This window comes from Glycine soja, chromosome 12 (genome assembly GCF_004193775.1).
Source record: "Glycine soja cultivar W05 chromosome 12, ASM419377v2, whole genome shotgun sequence".
Classification (NCBI taxonomy): Eukaryota; Viridiplantae; Streptophyta; class Magnoliopsida; order Fabales; family Fabaceae; genus Glycine; species Glycine soja.
The window spans coordinates 1,451,078-1,468,569 of NC_041013.1; the positions used below are offsets into that span (position 1 = coordinate 1,451,078).

Genomic DNA, 17,492 nt, shown 5'->3' on the forward strand with positions numbered 1-17,492 from the left:
ATTAATTTATGAGAGCATATATAGTTCGTATTATATTAAAAAATTGCACACTCACTTTTCGAAGAAAAGTTTATAAACTATATTCAGACGTCCTGGCCTATACGATAAATTTTTTGTACGTAGTTAATAAAATACATCATTATATATATCTGGACTTCGTTCATGCAGGTATTCATCTATGCAAAGTTTCAACCTGAAATGTCCACTAGGCTAAGGACCATGCTAGAGATACCTGCATTTGTACAAAGTAATTATCCCAATTTAGAGATTTTAATTTAAAGAAAGAAAAAAAAAATGTAATGGAAGGACGTAGACAATGTCCCATTAATTTGTCTGTTTGTACCTGAAACGGTTATGAAACATTTTTCTCTATACATATGCTAAGAGATAACAAATACAATTTTGTATGTTATAATCCGAAAATCCAGGTGCATGCAAGTGCAACACTTTTTTTTATTTGTGGTTGATATTGATTTAGTGGAGTGGAGAATCAAGACCATCTTGAGAAGAAAGTGAATGGAGGGATTGATGCCTCTGTGAAGGGAAAGATGGCATCTTCCTGAAAGAGGGTCTTTTTTCAAGCTGTTGGATGGTTCTCTTGGCATAGAGTGTCTGAAATAATGGGGATGCTCTCTCCTTGAACTTGAGAACAGTAAAGAAGAGAAGTCTGTAACATATGAGAATCACAAATAGAGCTGCTAAGTCCCACCACTTGGAATGGTTTAATTCAATGCCTAACATGTGTGTGATCACGTATTCTCCAGTCAATTTTGGGTCACCAGGTAAGAGAGGATCAAACTCAAGCCCAAGCAAGTCATTCTTGTAGGAACCCTGCATTATATATATTTCAAATCATAAGATAAAATCAATGCATCATTTGGCAAGCATATAACTTCACAATTTGTTTTCTTTAAATGTTAAATCTTAATATCAAGTTAAAGATTTTTAGCTTTCTATCAATAAAGATCATTACATTTTGATTTCAATTTCAATAATATTATATATATATATATATATATATATAAATTTATTTTCGTAAAATAAAATAATATGCATTATTGATAATGAAAACATCTACTATGTTTTATTTATTTTTGTTTATAAATTTTACCTAAATTTAAATGTTAATAAAAATTGATTTTAAAAATATGAACAAATTACACTATCACCCTCTAAACTTTTATCAAATTGCACATAATTTCACTTTTTAATTTTTTTCAATAACTTCCTTTAAATTTGAAAGTATTACACTAACATCCATTATATATTTAAAAATATTACACTAACATCTCCATAAATCTTATATTAATATCTCTTACAAGGAAGATGAATGTAATGATTAAAAAAACAGAAAATATTTGTATAATTACACAAAAACCTCATCAAGTGTTGTTGTAATTTTCTCTAAAAACATTCATGAAAAAATAGCTAAAAAAATAGATTTGACAAATTAATTAATAACCTGAATTGCCCAGGAACCATAACTGATATATGAAATTGGGTAGCGCCAAACCGGCTTTGGAAGATCAGAGAGCAACCTAAAGAATCCGGAGGTCATCATCATGATTCCCTGCCAATAATACAAAATTAATATATGATGGTCATTTTTCAAGTACAATTAAAGGCCCAATAGTAATAGGTATTAATTAATTGTTAAGTTCTTACTATTATTCCAGCCCCTGTAATTATTCCCATGAGGAAATTTGGAACAAGTGAAGCTACAACCATCATGAGGCTCTCTATTACGGAGATGCAGCTGTAGATGTTGAGAAAGAAAAACACAAAGTGACTGATTCCTGGCCTGAATTTCACCATGTTATACGTGATGGTGCTAGTTGTCAGAGCAATTGCAACCAAGAATGGGAAAGAAGAAAGGAAGTTGGCTAAAATATATGCTGCAACTCCATAGTATCCATTAAGCCTTTCTCGATAAAATACCTATTTCATGTCAACAAATTAAATAAGCCTAAATGTTAAACATGTATTGTGCATAGACACAATACATACACAAAGGAGATTAATGATGAAAACGTTAGAAGCTTATAGATTAATTTAACGTGTTACATTTTCCAAAGCAAATTTTGTATGGAGTACTATATATTACCTTCATTTCTTCAATAAATGATGGAAAGCCCCCAATTGACATGAATGTCATAAATCCTGATATAAATGCACCGCAGGCACCACGGGCCAGGATGGAAGTGTAGCTATAGCCAACATCAAAATAAACGGTTCCCACACATATGGATACAATGATGTAAATTATGATCCTCAACCAGTAGTAACCCACATCTCTACACATGTTCACAAATGATCTCTTTGTCAACGTTGATAGTTGCTTCCACCAACTAGCTTGACTTCCATGTTGTGTTGGAGGTTCAAGCCCTTCCTGCATGTAAAACAGTAAACATCAACAACATAATTAATATTTTATGATTATGCTACCAATTATCAAATGTTATTCTTGAATTAATTAAGTGTAGAGCTAAGTATGGAAATTCATACATCGGTAGACAGTTCTTGAATTCTGTTCTTTGCCCTTCTGGCATATGTTGAACGCCTATATTTCTCAACTAGCGTTGCCTTAATCTCTGCTGTAGCCAAATTCATGAAAGGATCTGCTGAATTTGGAACATCCTAATAAGGAAAAAAGAGAAAGAACAATTCCATGAATTAGTATAGACTAAAAACAAATTAGACCCTGAAAAGGGAAGTTCAATTAGATAACTAGTTATTAAACATCTATAGTTTCCCTCTTTAAATTGAGAGACAGGCAGATGTATATTAAATCTGCATCATACATTAAACACAAGAGAGAGTTTAAAGGGGGAGGGGGGGATAAGTTCCTCACGTAAACCACAAAGCATATTGTTATAGTTACTAGCAAATACATACATGAATTCTTTGAGATCCCTTCAGTGTAGCTGTTACGATGTCGAAATCAGAATTGATACATCGTAGGAAGTGATCAGAAGGATTTCTTTTACGTGGACAAGGGAAACCAGCTTCAGCAAAAAACTGTGAAAGAAATTGAAAAAAATAAAATAAAATTAGGCATTGAAGCAGAGTTTCTAACAACAAAACATTAAACTAACTGAATAGAGAGACCTAATTAATGTGACCATATTTTGGTGCTTACACCAAACATGTAATTTATTAATCATACTCATTCAAGGAGGGGATCATAAATTAAAATTACCATTTTATATATCACTGAAGAATAATTATTGTACCTCAATTGCCGATTTTGCTTCTCCAAAATAAACAGTTTCACCGCCAGATAGTAAGAAGAGGTCATCAAAGAGTGCAAAGACTTCACTGCTTGGTTGATGAATGGAAGAGATAACAGTCCTTCCATCACGAGCAACATTTCTAAGAGTTTGAACAACAAAAAATGCAGAGGCACTATCAAGGCCACTGGTTGGTTCATCAAGAAACAGTAAGCGAGGCCTTGTAAGGATCTCAAGTGCAATGCTAAGTCTCTTCTTCTCCCCTCCACTTATCCCTCTAAAGTGCCAATTACCAATCAACCTATCAGCACAGTCTTGAAGACCCATTTCTATGATTGTTCCATCGATGATGCTGTTCACTTCTTCTTTGCTCATTGATGTTGGAAGACGTAGATGGGCTGAGTAGGATATGGTCTCCTTCACAGTAAGTGTTCCCAGCAGCACATCTTCTTGAGTTACGTATGCCTTAAGTTTCAACGTCAAAAATTAACAACAACTCCCAGAGATGCATGTGCCCATGCAGAATTAAAATACTAACTTTCAAAATACTTATTCTATTAGAATAAGATAATATCTTCCACTAACTATCTACATACACACATCTACAGGCAACAATGTGTTACAAAAGCTTTATACTACTGTATGAGGTATGTTACATGAATAACATGAAATCAATTTGATTTGAGTAAAAATTAAATTTAAAATGATATTATTTATTATGATGTCCTTCTTGATAGCTAAAATTGGAATAACTAAACTACTAAAGTTACTAACTAGGCTATACAAAAAAAAAAAAACTTACACTATAGTTTAAAAAAATAAAATAAAAATTACAATTGGATTAAAAACACTAACAAAACCAACTAATTAATGATTAACCGATAACCACTTATCGAATATTGATGACCAGTTGGATAATTAATTATTCCTAAACTAAAATTATTGCTTATATCAATAATTAATAATATATTTCTTGTAAATTTTCCGAGAAAAATCACTATTCCCGTATATTAATCGATCCACATATTATTATATGAAGAAAATGTGTTACTTTACTTACAACAACACCGTAGCCGGCGCCTAGGCCTTTTTTCTTTCCATTGAGAAGAACATTTCCTGTCATAACCACATTTTTTGAGAGTCTACCTGCGACATTATCAGGACATTTAAATATTCAGAAAATTCTAGTATTAAAAAGGAATGTAAAATGATATACCAATTTTTCGAAGCACATGGCATCATATTATAGATACAACTACAACTCTTCTTTAACCGAAGGAAATAATTTAAAATTCATCAGCTGTTTCCTATAACGGATAGTTGTCTTGTGATTAACAGAAATAATTGGGTCTTGTTAACTAATGCAGTGGTTAAAGAGTTAAAGAAATTTTTTTATTGGAAATTATATAGGAATACATTTAAAAATTATAAAAGAATGTATTTTTACACATCTAAATAAAATCATTTCATCTTTTACTTTTTTTAACTAATAAATAATAAGGTAAGCCAGATACATAAATTTAATTAGAGGGTGTTTGGTTTTAATTTGTATAATTTTTTTTATCGATAACTAAATAAATATCAGTACTTTGATTCCTATAAGATTTTATGATTTTGCAAAAAAAAAAATTATAAGATTTTATAAAAGAAATAATAAAAATATTTTTATATTTACTAATTAAAATTATCAACTTAAAATGATCAAACCAAAACAAACTAAACACAAACAACTTATAATTTAATTACGAGTAATTATATGAAACCAATAATCTCCCCCTATGGGAAATTGCGAATTAATTTCATCTGTGATCACTGATACTACTATAAATCATACATCATTCAATTAACGCTTTGCGATAGGCTAATGTTAGATACAAGTGCAGAGACGAAACTGATCGAGGCCCAATCCCATTACCATGAAATGAAAATGACAACACAAAAGCCTGCAATGTGCAGCAAACCTACTACTCTATGGTCCCAACAGTCCCCATAGGGCATGCAAGTTGGTAATTGGTAATGGTATAATGAATAATCATTTTGTTATAGTGAAAAAAAATCATTACGAGTCTTAGCCACAGTTTTCATGTTTGGGATATTTAAATAAGCCCTTTCAAAATCCGTGAGTTAGGTTATGGTTATGGTTATAGCTATACACTTCAACATGCATGTAATTCCAATCTCATCGTTCCAACTACCAAAATTGAAGACGCCTCTACTAAAGTTTAAAGACAACGATCAACTTGTCCTTTTCAATGTCAACTTTCAGAAATTTCGAGCGTAAATGAATGGAGAATTAAATAATAACCTCCACGACGCTGCTATGACTAAAGCCAATCCAGCAAAAAGTGCAAAACCCAGTGCACATTAAAAAAAAAAAAAAACCAAAACATGAAGAGGGAAAACAAAATAAAGCAAAATTCAATACATAAAAAAAGAGGTTAAACCTTAGGGTTTCTTTTTTCTTTGTAATTATTTGAAGTGCAAACATCAATTTAAATATTTTACAAGAACAGCAATACATATGAACTTGGATGGTCTACTTATTCTTGTTATGCGTGGTAGTTGGAGATAATAACATCATATGCATACCCCACCACGTACCAAACCATTAAAACAAGGGCCCTTTAGTGTCACTAGATTTGAGTTGGAATGATAGAAAACAAAGATCAATTTAGTAAATACAACACACTTAAAAATTCAATTTAATCAAACAACCCCAAAGATGAATCTCTATAAGGAAAGATCCAAATCCCAATATTCAGCTGCCCCAATTGATTAAAAGAATTTGTCCACCACTAGAAGTGAGAAGACAATCATTAAAGGTTGAGTTTTTTCATATAAAAATGACAACTTTGCTTTTTGAGAAGAACTCTAGCTAGGTAAATCATCTACATGATGAACTCATCAAGTTAGCACAAGAAAGGTGTGACACACATAGAAATTAAGAGGAGACGAGATAGATAAGTTAGTACCTGCAAGTGAATCAAGAAGGGTGGATTTTCCAGAGCCAGAAGGACCCATAATGGCCATGATTCTACCAGGCTCAGCATAGCCATTGAGTCCATTAAGCAACCTCTTGGTTGGTCCCTTTCCAAAGTTAGGAATCACCACTCTCAGATCTTGCCAAGCCAAGAAGGTTCCTCTGTCAAAGCCAGTGTATGTCATCTCTCTCTCAACAGCAGCTGCACCACCCCAGTTGTTGCTATCGGTGGCTGCTGATGATTCTATCTCCATGTTGTTGATCTCTGCAGCTAGCTAAAGAGAAGTTTGACCCTGAAGATGGAACTTAACATAAAAATAAAAAAATTAACACAGATAGATAGACAGAGGCTAACTAGCTAGGAGGGAAACATAGAGTGATTGGCAACAAATACCAAACAACTAACTATTAATGCTATCATCAAATGAATTAGAGAGAAAGGTTGAGAGAAGAGTTAATGGCTCGAGCATGAACAGATCAGAGGCATACAGGTGGCAAGTAAGGGAAATTAATGCGAGAGTTACAGGTGTATACATGTATACCATGCTTGTGATGGCACAGATATGAATGCTGCTGTCAGTTTCAATATGGCTTTGTTTGTGTTTACATTTTCCATAAGGAATTTTGTCAAAGGATAATTCTCGATTTTTCTGAGTAATATCTTTTAATTAAATTAAAAAAGTATTGACTTTTTTTAATTTGTAATATTGTTTTTATTAGTAGGAATCACATACAAACAGTTTTACAAAATTACAACACCTTGTTTAATTAATAAAACTAGATTTTCTTATATTTTTTATATTTTTAATATATTGATACACTTTCTCTTTTTTATTTAATAATTAAATTTATTAGAATTCATCAATAAATTAAAGATACTTATATTGTCATTTAATTAAAGATGGTTAAAATTGTTGACTTTTATAATAATTATTTTAAAATTTTTACATAAAATAATTTTAATTAATTGACAATAGACAAATACTTATATGACAATAATACATAAAAATTAAAAATTTTAATATTTTTGATAAAATAGTAAGATGATTAATATAAATATATTATAGAACGATACATAGTATATTATTCAGTAAAAACTTTTTTTTATAATTAACTCGATCTTTTGCACAATGGATCCATTCTTGTAAAATTTTACTAGATTAAGTAAAAAATGTGTGTTTAATTTTCTTTTCATAAATTAACATTAAATAGGTTTTTCATCCAAATTTGTGAAAATCTATCAAGAGAGAAATAAAAACAGTACATAATTTTCTCATAATAACTTGTCATGCAAAAATAAATCTAACATGAGAGGATCTATTCCTAAATTCCTTCATCTTTTAGCATGAGAACAACTATTTTCATGTTCATATAATTTGTTATGATTGTTTACATATATTTATATTTGGAAAGATTAATCATTTAATTGTACCTAACATTTTTTTTATCAAATTTACTTACAATTACTATGTTTTAAATATCTGTATAGTTTGATGAAAATAATTACAATCTGTCATTTATGATAAAATTCATTAATTTTATGATAATTATTTTAAAATTTATATTAACCATAAATTATAATTGAATAACAATTTACACTGTTACATGACTATTAAACTCATAATTTTTTAGCGTGATTTATGCCTTCTCCTGAAATGTTACGTTCATTAAAATACAGGCAATGACTCAAAGCAAACTGAATCGAATTCCATTTTAAGATTAGACTATCTCAAAAAAAAAAAAAATTGATTTCACTTATGCAAAGGTTCAGGACATTCTTCTTTGGCATATATATGCTATAATTGTTTCCATGAACATATATTTAGATCATCACTGTAAAATATTTTTTTACCCACAACTTTGTTAGTTGCATTATATTTAAATTGTGTAATCAGGATCTGAAAATTTTATTTGAGATTCAACTAATTCCATATTGCCAATTGATACATTTTGGATCAAAATGATATTTTTATTTGTGATTTCGTAATTAATCAAGTCAAATATCAAACTTCAAATCTTAATTAAGAATGATTTTTTTATACAAAATATGTAATTTGATTAACTGGTTATCATTCTTTTTCAACCTAACATCTGAATTAGAAAAACAAAAATAGTGTATGCTTGTGCATGAAGTATATTCCTTTGTATATTCTCGTATATTCATTAATGGCTTCGAACTTCATTTCTCAATTGAGTAGAAATTATCAATCATAAAACCAGTAAATTCCTATTTAGTCTTCCAAAATGTATGTGTATTAAATACATATTAATCTTTGACTTTACAAAATATCTTTTATTTTAGTTTTTTATGCAGAATAATAATGAAAAATAAAGAGAAAAATTAAAATAATGTCATGTTGCAAAATTAAGAACTAACAAGAAGCAACAATATAAAAATCATTTATACTGTACATAAACTATTTACTCTTAAAAATATTTGAAGTTCGAATGTGTGATATAACCACCCCCCATACAGGACAAATTTTCCAAGATTTGCACAATTGAGCTAGTTGTGCAAAACCTTCTTTTAAAAAAAAAATAAAATTACGGGAGTTGTGTAAAACTCTTTAGCCATGTAATCGGTACCTCACAACCACACCCGAAACCTTCTTATAAGTCAAATGAATGTGATAATGTGTTATCTTTTAATTTATTTATTTTTTACAACAACAAACTCATAATTTCATTATTGATAATAAGTGCAATACAATGTGGTATCAAATGATAAAACGATGCACTACCATTATCAATAGCTAACCTTGCAAGAGTATGACAACTAAATTATTATTTTTTATTATTTTAAATTTGTTTTTGTCTTAGACCATCAATAGATACATTGAACTACGATTATTTTGAGTTGAGTATGATAAATCCGGTTAATGAGGTAAAACACTTTCAACACCTCTTTTCTCCTTCCATATGACTCCAACTTGAGTTTTTATTGAAGGAGAACCAAATTTCTTGGACTTATAAGTTATTACTTGAACCGACAAATGTTGGCTTTTAATTTTAAGTTTAATAGATCATTACTTGCACGGTCATCAATTATGTAGTTTTTTAAATCATTAATTTTTTTTTTATCATAAATGCTGAAGGAGCTTTTTATGAAACTTATTTAAATTTATATTTTGTAAGTACTTAAACAAAAAAAAAATAAAGATATTTAATGCCCTAAAAAATAAAGATATTTAATTAAATCTATATACGATCCTCTCTTTTTTTCAGATTAATTTAATAATTTTTAAGATAAAACATATTTAAATAAATTTATTGATTAACATTACAGTAAATAGTTTAAGATCTTATCCATTAAAAAAATATCACGTGAAAACTAATATCATAAATGCTTACGTCAATGAAGTTATTTTTCATAAACTTCTAAATGTGATTCAAATAAGGGTCAGTATGCTTAAACTTTCAATAAGTTATTTTTAAAATGTATACAACAGAACAGAAGTTTACTTTTTAAAATATTTTATGTGAAACAAAAATTATTTTTGTCCGATTATAATATTAGAAAACACTTTGTATTTTAAGAAATACTTATAATTATAAAAAAAATTAAGTTACTAAAATAATCTCATAAAATATTCGATTTTTCTTCCCATTGTTATAGTTGTTCAAAAGCTTAAACAAACAGTAATGTTTTTTAAAGTATGCTGAGAGGAAAAACTCACATTGGTAATGTTTTCACTTGAAAACAAATTAGTCTTTTACTGTCAATTGAAAAATACTCTTAATACCAAAATAACTACAAAAATAAATTTTTATTTTATTTTTTTGCTTCGTTGGAAAATACTATTTGATTATAACTCACCGATAATTTAAAAATATTTTACACTACCATCCACTATAAAAGATTTTTAAATAATTAAAGTGATCTTTAAATAACTATATAGCTTCTTTTTCAGCTTAAATATTTGTATCCTAATTCATGAAAACTCTTCTAAATATAGCCTTTTTTCACTATTGGCCGTGAAATTTGTTGAGATTGTATGGGGTTTCAATTCGTACTTCCACTTTAAGTTTTTATATTTTTTTTTTATTGTTTAATACTAAATGATAATATAGGAGACTTCGAATCAAAATCTAATTTGGATTCTCATAAGCAATCAAAATCTAATATTCAACTTGTTAAACCAGTAACCATTTATTTATGTATAGAACATAACACTATTCGATCTGTTTCAACAATAAAAATTAGAATATAAATATCCAATTCAGATTTCCAACCATAACGATTGATATATGCTATACAAACACGTGTAAACAAATTGCATAAAATTTCAGCATCTCACTCAATGCATGCAGCGAAGGTAATTGTTATTAACTTCCTCTCAATTTATACCCTTACCTTGAAATCCTTCATCTGACACTCGTCTACTTTTAGAACTTCCACTTGTTAATATCTTTAACTTCAATCTCAAACTTTAACTCGAAATTTTACCATATTGCTAAACATTCTTCAAATCAACTTCAAACTTCAATTCAAAACCCAGCAGAAATAAACTTGCAACTGCATCGATCAGCAATTATGCACAACGAATGGGGCAAATTTGCGAACAGTTAAAAAAATACAACACATAATCTGAAATTTCTTCAAATTTTACATAATCTGAATGGTGGCAGGATCAAAATTAAACCTAAGCTTGAAGTTTCATTTTTATATACTGATACAAATTATTTTATTATTCAATATGTCAAGTCCCTGAGATAAGTCATCAACTACAGAACACTTATCAGAGCCTCCGTAACATTCGCAAATAATATAGCAGTAATATTTTAATCCAGTAGACCGAGAGCATCACAACATTTATTAGCTTCAGCAAATGGATCATTACTCTTGTGGCGTCTCAAATCTTGTTGGGGTGTCAATTCCCATCATGCAGCAAAGGCCCGATATCAAAATTATTAGCAAAACTATACCCTGGATTAACACATAAAGCAATATTATCAGAACACCATAAATGTCATAGTCACGTTGCAGTATTTCCGCAACCCTCAGCAGACGGTAGTCAAACATAAAGAGAAATCACACAAGACAGCCACCTACTCTAAATGACCCACTCAGCTAAATATCAGATGCACAGACAAATAACGATGAAAAGTCATAATTGCTTTCTCGGGGCATATCAAGTGAAAGCATAAAAGGTGAAAGGAGCTAATTTGACAATACTATGTACGTAGATAGTTAAGATTTAAACTTAAACAAAATCAATCTTAACCATCCATGAAAAACTAAATGATCAAGAATCAAGATTACATCATCTCAGACTTAACACCTATTACACTCCCTTGTATTGGCCTGCCTACATATTGCCGTTTACTAGGTTACATATAGCACGGGTTTATGATAAAATGTGTGATCAGGGAAAGAAAAGCAAAATAACAAAACTAACGGACATGATAAATAATAGGTCATACATTTATGAAAACAGCAGACCGGGTAGAGAGGAATAAAGGACAAACATTTCATGTTCTAGTTAAGATCAAAAGCAAATTTTAGTCACTTCCTACCACATTAAACTGGATTTAGGGCCTATCAGAGACTCAAGCTCCCTATTTAAGAATTAAGATAAACTTTCCATTTAATATTTGCTTTACTGAAGCCTAATTGCAACATAAAAGATCCTCTTTTGAAGTTCCAAATTTTAAATTTGTTCTCTATGCTACTGAAACCTAGACACCCATAGCATTAGAAAGGATATTCCTAACACAGGCAAAGATATGAGATTGGAATATTCCAGGACAAAGTGAAGAAGTATAAGCAAGTCAGGAAATAAAGTAGTAAACTGTAAAGGTAAATATCAAGTATAAATGGAAGGCATTAGTTATTATAGATAATCTCCTCATTTCTTATCCCTTCAAATTAGGAGTTATCTTTTATAGGACATTTGAATTGTAGTACTTAATCTAAATTCATAGGGCTGAGAGCCAGAGAGGGGGATTCTTAGATGATTCCTAAGTATTTTAAGAGTTCTCAAAATATGCATTGGTTAAGAATACTATAGTATTATTTACCATGTTTTCACATCTTAGATTGAAGGACAGTTCTACAAGGAATGTTGCCACATAACACTGGCTAGATTTTTTAACAAAAACCAAATCTAACCAATTGTATAGTTTGTAGGGGAGGAAATGAAAAAAATGATTAAGACCTCCTAAGTCGAGAATATTACAGGATGTGCAACTGAACGTGGTCATTTTATCATACTTGCATTGTTAAAACTGGAGGCAGTAGTTAGAAACAGACAGCAATCTACCCAAGCAGGCCCAACGAGAGTATAGTTGTTGTACCATAGAACTTACTCATCAAGGAAACAAAAAAAAAAAGGAATTAAAAAACAAGACAACTCACAGGTCATCGAGCTACTGCACTTGTAAAAATGGACAAGGAAATTTACCACTAAAATTCCCTCTAGAAGAGATGATTTAATCTGGCAGACTTCATCACAAATTGTGGAATTGGTTGATTCATTCCCGGCTGTACTTTCTGCTAGAAACCTTTGCAGATCCCTGTAAGAAGGATACTGGATTGACCTTGAGGGATCTGACACATAAAGAATGGCATATTTTGCACCAGATTCCTCCACAGAATTGATAAGATTGGATAAAACTTCCCCTACAAATACACAGCAAACACAAGCATTTAGCATGTGGTAAAATCATATCTAGCAAAGCCCACACATAAAAGTATATGTACCTTCAGATTGTGTCCTGTCAACATTCTCAAGAGCTTGAGAGCCTTCATTGCAGAACACAACCAAATCAGTTTTCCCTCTGTGACTCTCTTCCATCCTCTTGGTCAAATAGTCCTGTCAATGGTAAATAAAGAGCATCAGGTCACCATACAGGACCCAAAATTCCATAGTGGACCATGTCACATTAATTTGTTGATTACTTGAACTGAGTGCAAAGTTGTGATTTCTTCATGATTTGCATCATCAATGGAGCAAGATCCATGGAAAGCAACATTGCCAATTCCCATATCTCCACAGGCTTCAGCAAATCCTGAAACCAACGAGTTTTCCAAAAGCACATCCTCTGATGTAGAAACATAGGGAAATGCCACAGAAGTGTTGGATCTGGCGAAAGAGTTCTGTTCATGACAATGGAACAGTATCACAGTGAAAAAAAAAAAACATAATTCCTTATGAAATCTTAAATCAGGTTTACTCGACATGGAAAGTTGACAGACTGCATGTCACAATTTACTCACCTTGAGCAGGTCCAAAAGAGCTGAGTTTGCATGTTTGTTCATGCTTAAATCTGAAGATTGTAACTGCAAAAGAAAAAATGTAACATAGTTTACTCAACCAGTGCCGCTTCACTAGTTGACAGAAATATAATATCAAGTAAACAATAAATAAATACAAAAGCTGCAACATGATGATCTGTATAGCTGGTTGAAAGATGTTACCTCTCTACCAACGAATAAGAGTGCCAGATCCAGAGGCTCATGAAATTTCTTTCCTTTGCACTATCCAAAATAAACAAAAATTAAAAACACTAAGCAACAACAATAATAGCAATAAAGTGAACAAAATCGAAGCAAAACTAGCATAAATAAAAACAGAAAAAAAATCCCCTTCTCCATAAAGGTTGGGAGGGGGGGAGAACTGCAGAGTACATAGTGGGAAACCAGTCATGAAAATTAGTGTAACATACCAGAAAATTTGACCAGCCTGCTTCAGATAAAATAGATTTTGCTAGATCCTTCGGAGAAATGACTTGGTAATTTACAGATTCCTTCAATATATTTTCAGAGGCCCTGTAATAGTCCAGTAAAATATAAACGGTTTTCATTTTTGCTGAAGTACATAATGTAAAGTTGTAAACACATTAAGGGAATATTCAACAACAATACTCAAAACCCATTCTTACAGGGAATAAATCACATGAAGTATCTGGCAATTTAAGGATGTTGTCAGTTGCCACTAAAGACAATAAGAATTAAACAAGTGTTGCATATTTTACTGACAATTTTCATTTTAACCCTGTTCATGTTTTCCAGTTATCCATTGCCTTCATTTTATCACTCTAAACTAAACCTTCAAAACCACAAATTTGAAGCCTTAAAGTCCACCATATCTGAAGTTTTCTTGAATAATTCAGGAAATCTATCTCCCCTTTATGAACCAAAAAGTGGGTATAATGCCAGTGGAAACCTCAAAATGAAGTGTGGGGCTTTCTCTACTTCAAATCCTCCTTTGATTTTCTTACGTTTTGAAACCTTTTTCACATGTGGTTTCTATAAGCCAGACACACTACTTTCAATATCCCCAACACTACACTACAACCTTAGAAAACCCATACTACTCCTCCTTCCAACAAAATCCAAATTCACCATTCCTTTAACTTCCAGATTAACCCTATCTTGTTCTAATCCGAAAAGGCGATAGTAAGCTCGGCAATAACTCAATTTAAGTTGTTTGCTATTAGCCACATCCACACGAATCAAACAGCGTGGAGCATTGCAAGTAGAGATTCATTGTATAATGAAGTATAAATTGTAAATTGACACAAAAACGAATAAAGTGTAAGCGAATGAGGAATTACAGTTCATAATGTGATGACCAAAGGAATGCCGGGACGGTGGAAGGAACTGCTAACAATCCATTCGGAATAAAAGCAAAGAGAATGAAAGCAGTAAATAGCGGCAGCACCATCGTTGTCCTGCACTCACAAAACAAAAATTCGAAGTTAGATCGCGAGATTTTTTTTATCGATCAGCTTCAGATCGAGCACAAACAACGTACAAGGCTCCGTGATGTGATGAATTCAACAATCGAAATCGATCGAATCAGAGAGAGAGAACAAAAACCTAATCTTACGAAACTCACCTCCTTCTTAACAGGTGTCTATTTTGTTGTTTTCATTAGAAAACTGCAATGGACACCACCTCGCTCTCCATTCAGATCTATGCTGCCCAAAATTTTATTTGTGATTAATGATTAAATGCATATATGGTCATTTTTTTAATAATAAGAAACAAATTAAAAATGACAAATGTTAATAAGTGATTTAAAAATAAGACACAAGGATAGAAAAATTGTATTGAAAAAATAAATAATTTACAGTATTATATAAAAATCAATTAACAATTAGAAACATTTTAGAAGATACATTTGATTTTTATCACCAAACGGGTTAATCAACTAGTCATAATTAATCTAACTTTACATGTAATGTAGTCATCTTACTCTATAAGATTATCTCTTATAAAATATTTTTGTATTCTTTTTTACTTTTTTTTAAAAAAAAAGATGCACTTAATTTTCCTTCTAATCTCTTAATTAATTTGTTAAATCTTTACTTTCAGAAAAATAAATACAATAAACGATATTTGTTAAGTTAAGAAAGCATATAAAAAGGAACATCTAATAGAGTCTCCACTACATTATTTTTAGACAAAAAAATTATTTCAAATTTAATTTAAGTGTCAATTTGTTTTTCTAACTTTTATGGTCTAGTTTAATCTTCTAAGCTTTTTTATGCTAACATTTTCTTCTAACTTAGTTTTGTCTCTCAGCTGAAATTTCCTAAAATGTCTTAGACTAGGGCTATTTTTTATTTTTTATTTTTGGACTAGAGCTACTTCTTTTGCAGTTCATTGTCAAAACATAAAACTGGTATCTTCTTCCTCGGTAGCCATCTCCTTTTTACATTTCTATGGCTTCCTCCTTCATCTTCACAAGCTCACGAAAGCATAGTTGATTTTGTGTCTCCAAATTAACTGCAGCTCATTTGAATGATCTTTGTTAACTAGAGTAAGAGAACAAGTGCTTCATATGTCCAAAATTTTGGATAATCTGCAACATGAATTGATTGAAGAGCCTGCTGAGTGCTGAGTTCTCCAGCTGGATTAATTGCTCCACCCTTGAGACTTTGAAGTCTAAACCTAAGGGTGTGTTTGATTTAATGCTAGAACGGACGCACATTTTAAATTAATTAAACACAAAGTTCACACAATCTTATTGAGAATGAATCCTCTCTTATCACATTTTTACTTCAATCCTCTCATCTATAACCAAAATGTCATCATAAATCTTCATAGCTCACTACAAATTGCCTATGTTTAGTCACCTTGTTTTTCATTTTAAAGTTAAACACTCAGCAATCCTTATAAAGCCACCATCATTGACTAAATGTTAGACTTCCATTTAGGAGTATTGATGACTCATTACATCCCGCTAAGGCATTGACCCGTTTTGACTCAAAGCTAATTTTGATGGATTTAGATTTTAGATATTAACTCTAATATATGTTGAAAAATGTTTTAATCATGCTTCAGTTCATTCTAATCCGAGCAAATATCAGCATATTACTTGTCGACTTAATTAATATTATTTTACATAATTTGACATTATATAGTATTAATATTATTTATTTTGAACTTTAATTTTTAAAATATACCTTAATATTACTTATATTTCTTTAATATTGTATTAGTTATACATAACAATGAAAATGATAAAACTATTTGGATCACTTGATTAAAGAAAAAAACGGTTAATACTTGTGTTGTGTTAATATTATTAGTAAACATTATTTATTATACTTATAAATAAAGTCAATTATTCTTATCTCATTCATTATTAAATTTGGATTGTTATTTTTATATTCAAATAAATAAATTTGTAAAAAATATTACCTTTGTTTGTGTAATTATTAACCCATTTTGACCATAAATTTATATCAACATTATTAATGCCAAATTATTGAATTCGTGAATGAAAAGAAATTATTTTAGCTTAATTAAGTATGTTTAAATAGTGGTTATGCAGTTATTAATAATATATTTTTTTCTTAACCTTTTAGTTTATCAAAAAAGAGAAAGAGATAAAAAAAAGAGACCTTAACTAATTTGAAATATGACCGAAATATAAATAAAATCTAACTAATAATTATTTATGTAAAAAATTAAACTCGGATATTATCCAAACAATTTAATCTTAATTTTAATATATTAACTAATAGTTACCCATGTATACATACGGGTTGCTCCGCTTAGATTAAAACATAAAATACTTTAAAAAATATAAAAACTATAAAAAAAAAATAAAAACTCATTTGTATTTCTTTTTTCAAACTATTTTTTTTTTAATAAATGGAGTTGGAAGTATATGTCATCACATTAGGCAAGACCCAATTATGAGTTCAATGAAGCATGTAAGTTACTCATGAAAATCGAATAACCACAGGTCAGCCATAAAGTATCAATGTTTTTTCCATATAAAATTTTCATCCCACTACTTATACTTGACTCTACAAAACAGTTA

The 17,492-nt window shown here is 30.3% G+C and overlaps 2 protein-coding genes across 6 annotated transcripts; both read right to left on the reverse strand.

Annotated features, from left to right (window-relative positions):
- Nucleotides 1-100: 100 nt before the first annotated feature.
- LOC114380103 (ABC transporter G family member 15-like) lies at nucleotides 101-6,764 on the reverse strand. Of its 3 annotated transcripts, none has more exons than XM_028339038.1 (10): nucleotides 6,700-6,764; nucleotides 6,203-6,515; nucleotides 4,291-4,376; nucleotides 3,234-3,695; nucleotides 2,896-3,018; nucleotides 2,506-2,637; nucleotides 2,105-2,389; nucleotides 1,666-1,938; nucleotides 1,463-1,570; nucleotides 101-831 (listed from the first exon to the last, which is right to left on the reverse strand). In XM_028339038.1, exons 2-10 carry the CDS (start codon nucleotides 6,462-6,464, stop codon nucleotides 475-477), a joined length of 2,088 nt encoding a protein of 695 aa, XP_028194839.1. In that variant the 5' UTR covers nucleotides 6,465-6,515; nucleotides 6,700-6,764; the 3' UTR covers nucleotides 101-474. The 3 variants fall into 3 exon arrangements, with proteins under 3 accessions (XP_028194839.1, XP_028194838.1, XP_028194837.1); XM_028339037.1 differs by having other exon boundaries at nucleotides 6,605-6,707; XM_028339036.1 differs by lacking the exon at nucleotides 6,700-6,764 and having other exon boundaries at nucleotides 6,203-6,691.
- Nucleotides 6,765-10,713: 3,949 nt separating this feature from the next.
- LOC114378534 lies at nucleotides 10,714-15,207 on the reverse strand. Of its 3 annotated transcripts, none has more exons than XM_028337150.1 (9): nucleotides 15,054-15,207; nucleotides 14,770-14,886; nucleotides 13,879-13,981; nucleotides 13,631-13,690; nucleotides 13,430-13,492; nucleotides 13,112-13,309; nucleotides 12,914-13,025; nucleotides 12,615-12,832; nucleotides 10,714-11,137 (listed from the first exon to the last, which is right to left on the reverse strand). In XM_028337150.1, exons 2-9 carry the CDS (start codon nucleotides 14,877-14,879, stop codon nucleotides 11,048-11,050), a joined length of 954 nt encoding a protein of 317 aa, XP_028192951.1. In that variant the 5' UTR covers nucleotides 14,880-14,886; nucleotides 15,054-15,207; the 3' UTR covers nucleotides 10,714-11,047. The 3 variants fall into 3 exon arrangements, with proteins under 3 accessions (XP_028192951.1, XP_028192953.1, XP_028192952.1); XM_028337152.1 differs by having other exon boundaries at nucleotides 10,716-11,137; nucleotides 14,963-15,128; XM_028337151.1 differs by having other exon boundaries at nucleotides 10,716-11,137; nucleotides 14,970-15,127.
- Between the last annotated feature and the right edge of the window lie 2,285 nt (nucleotides 15,208-17,492).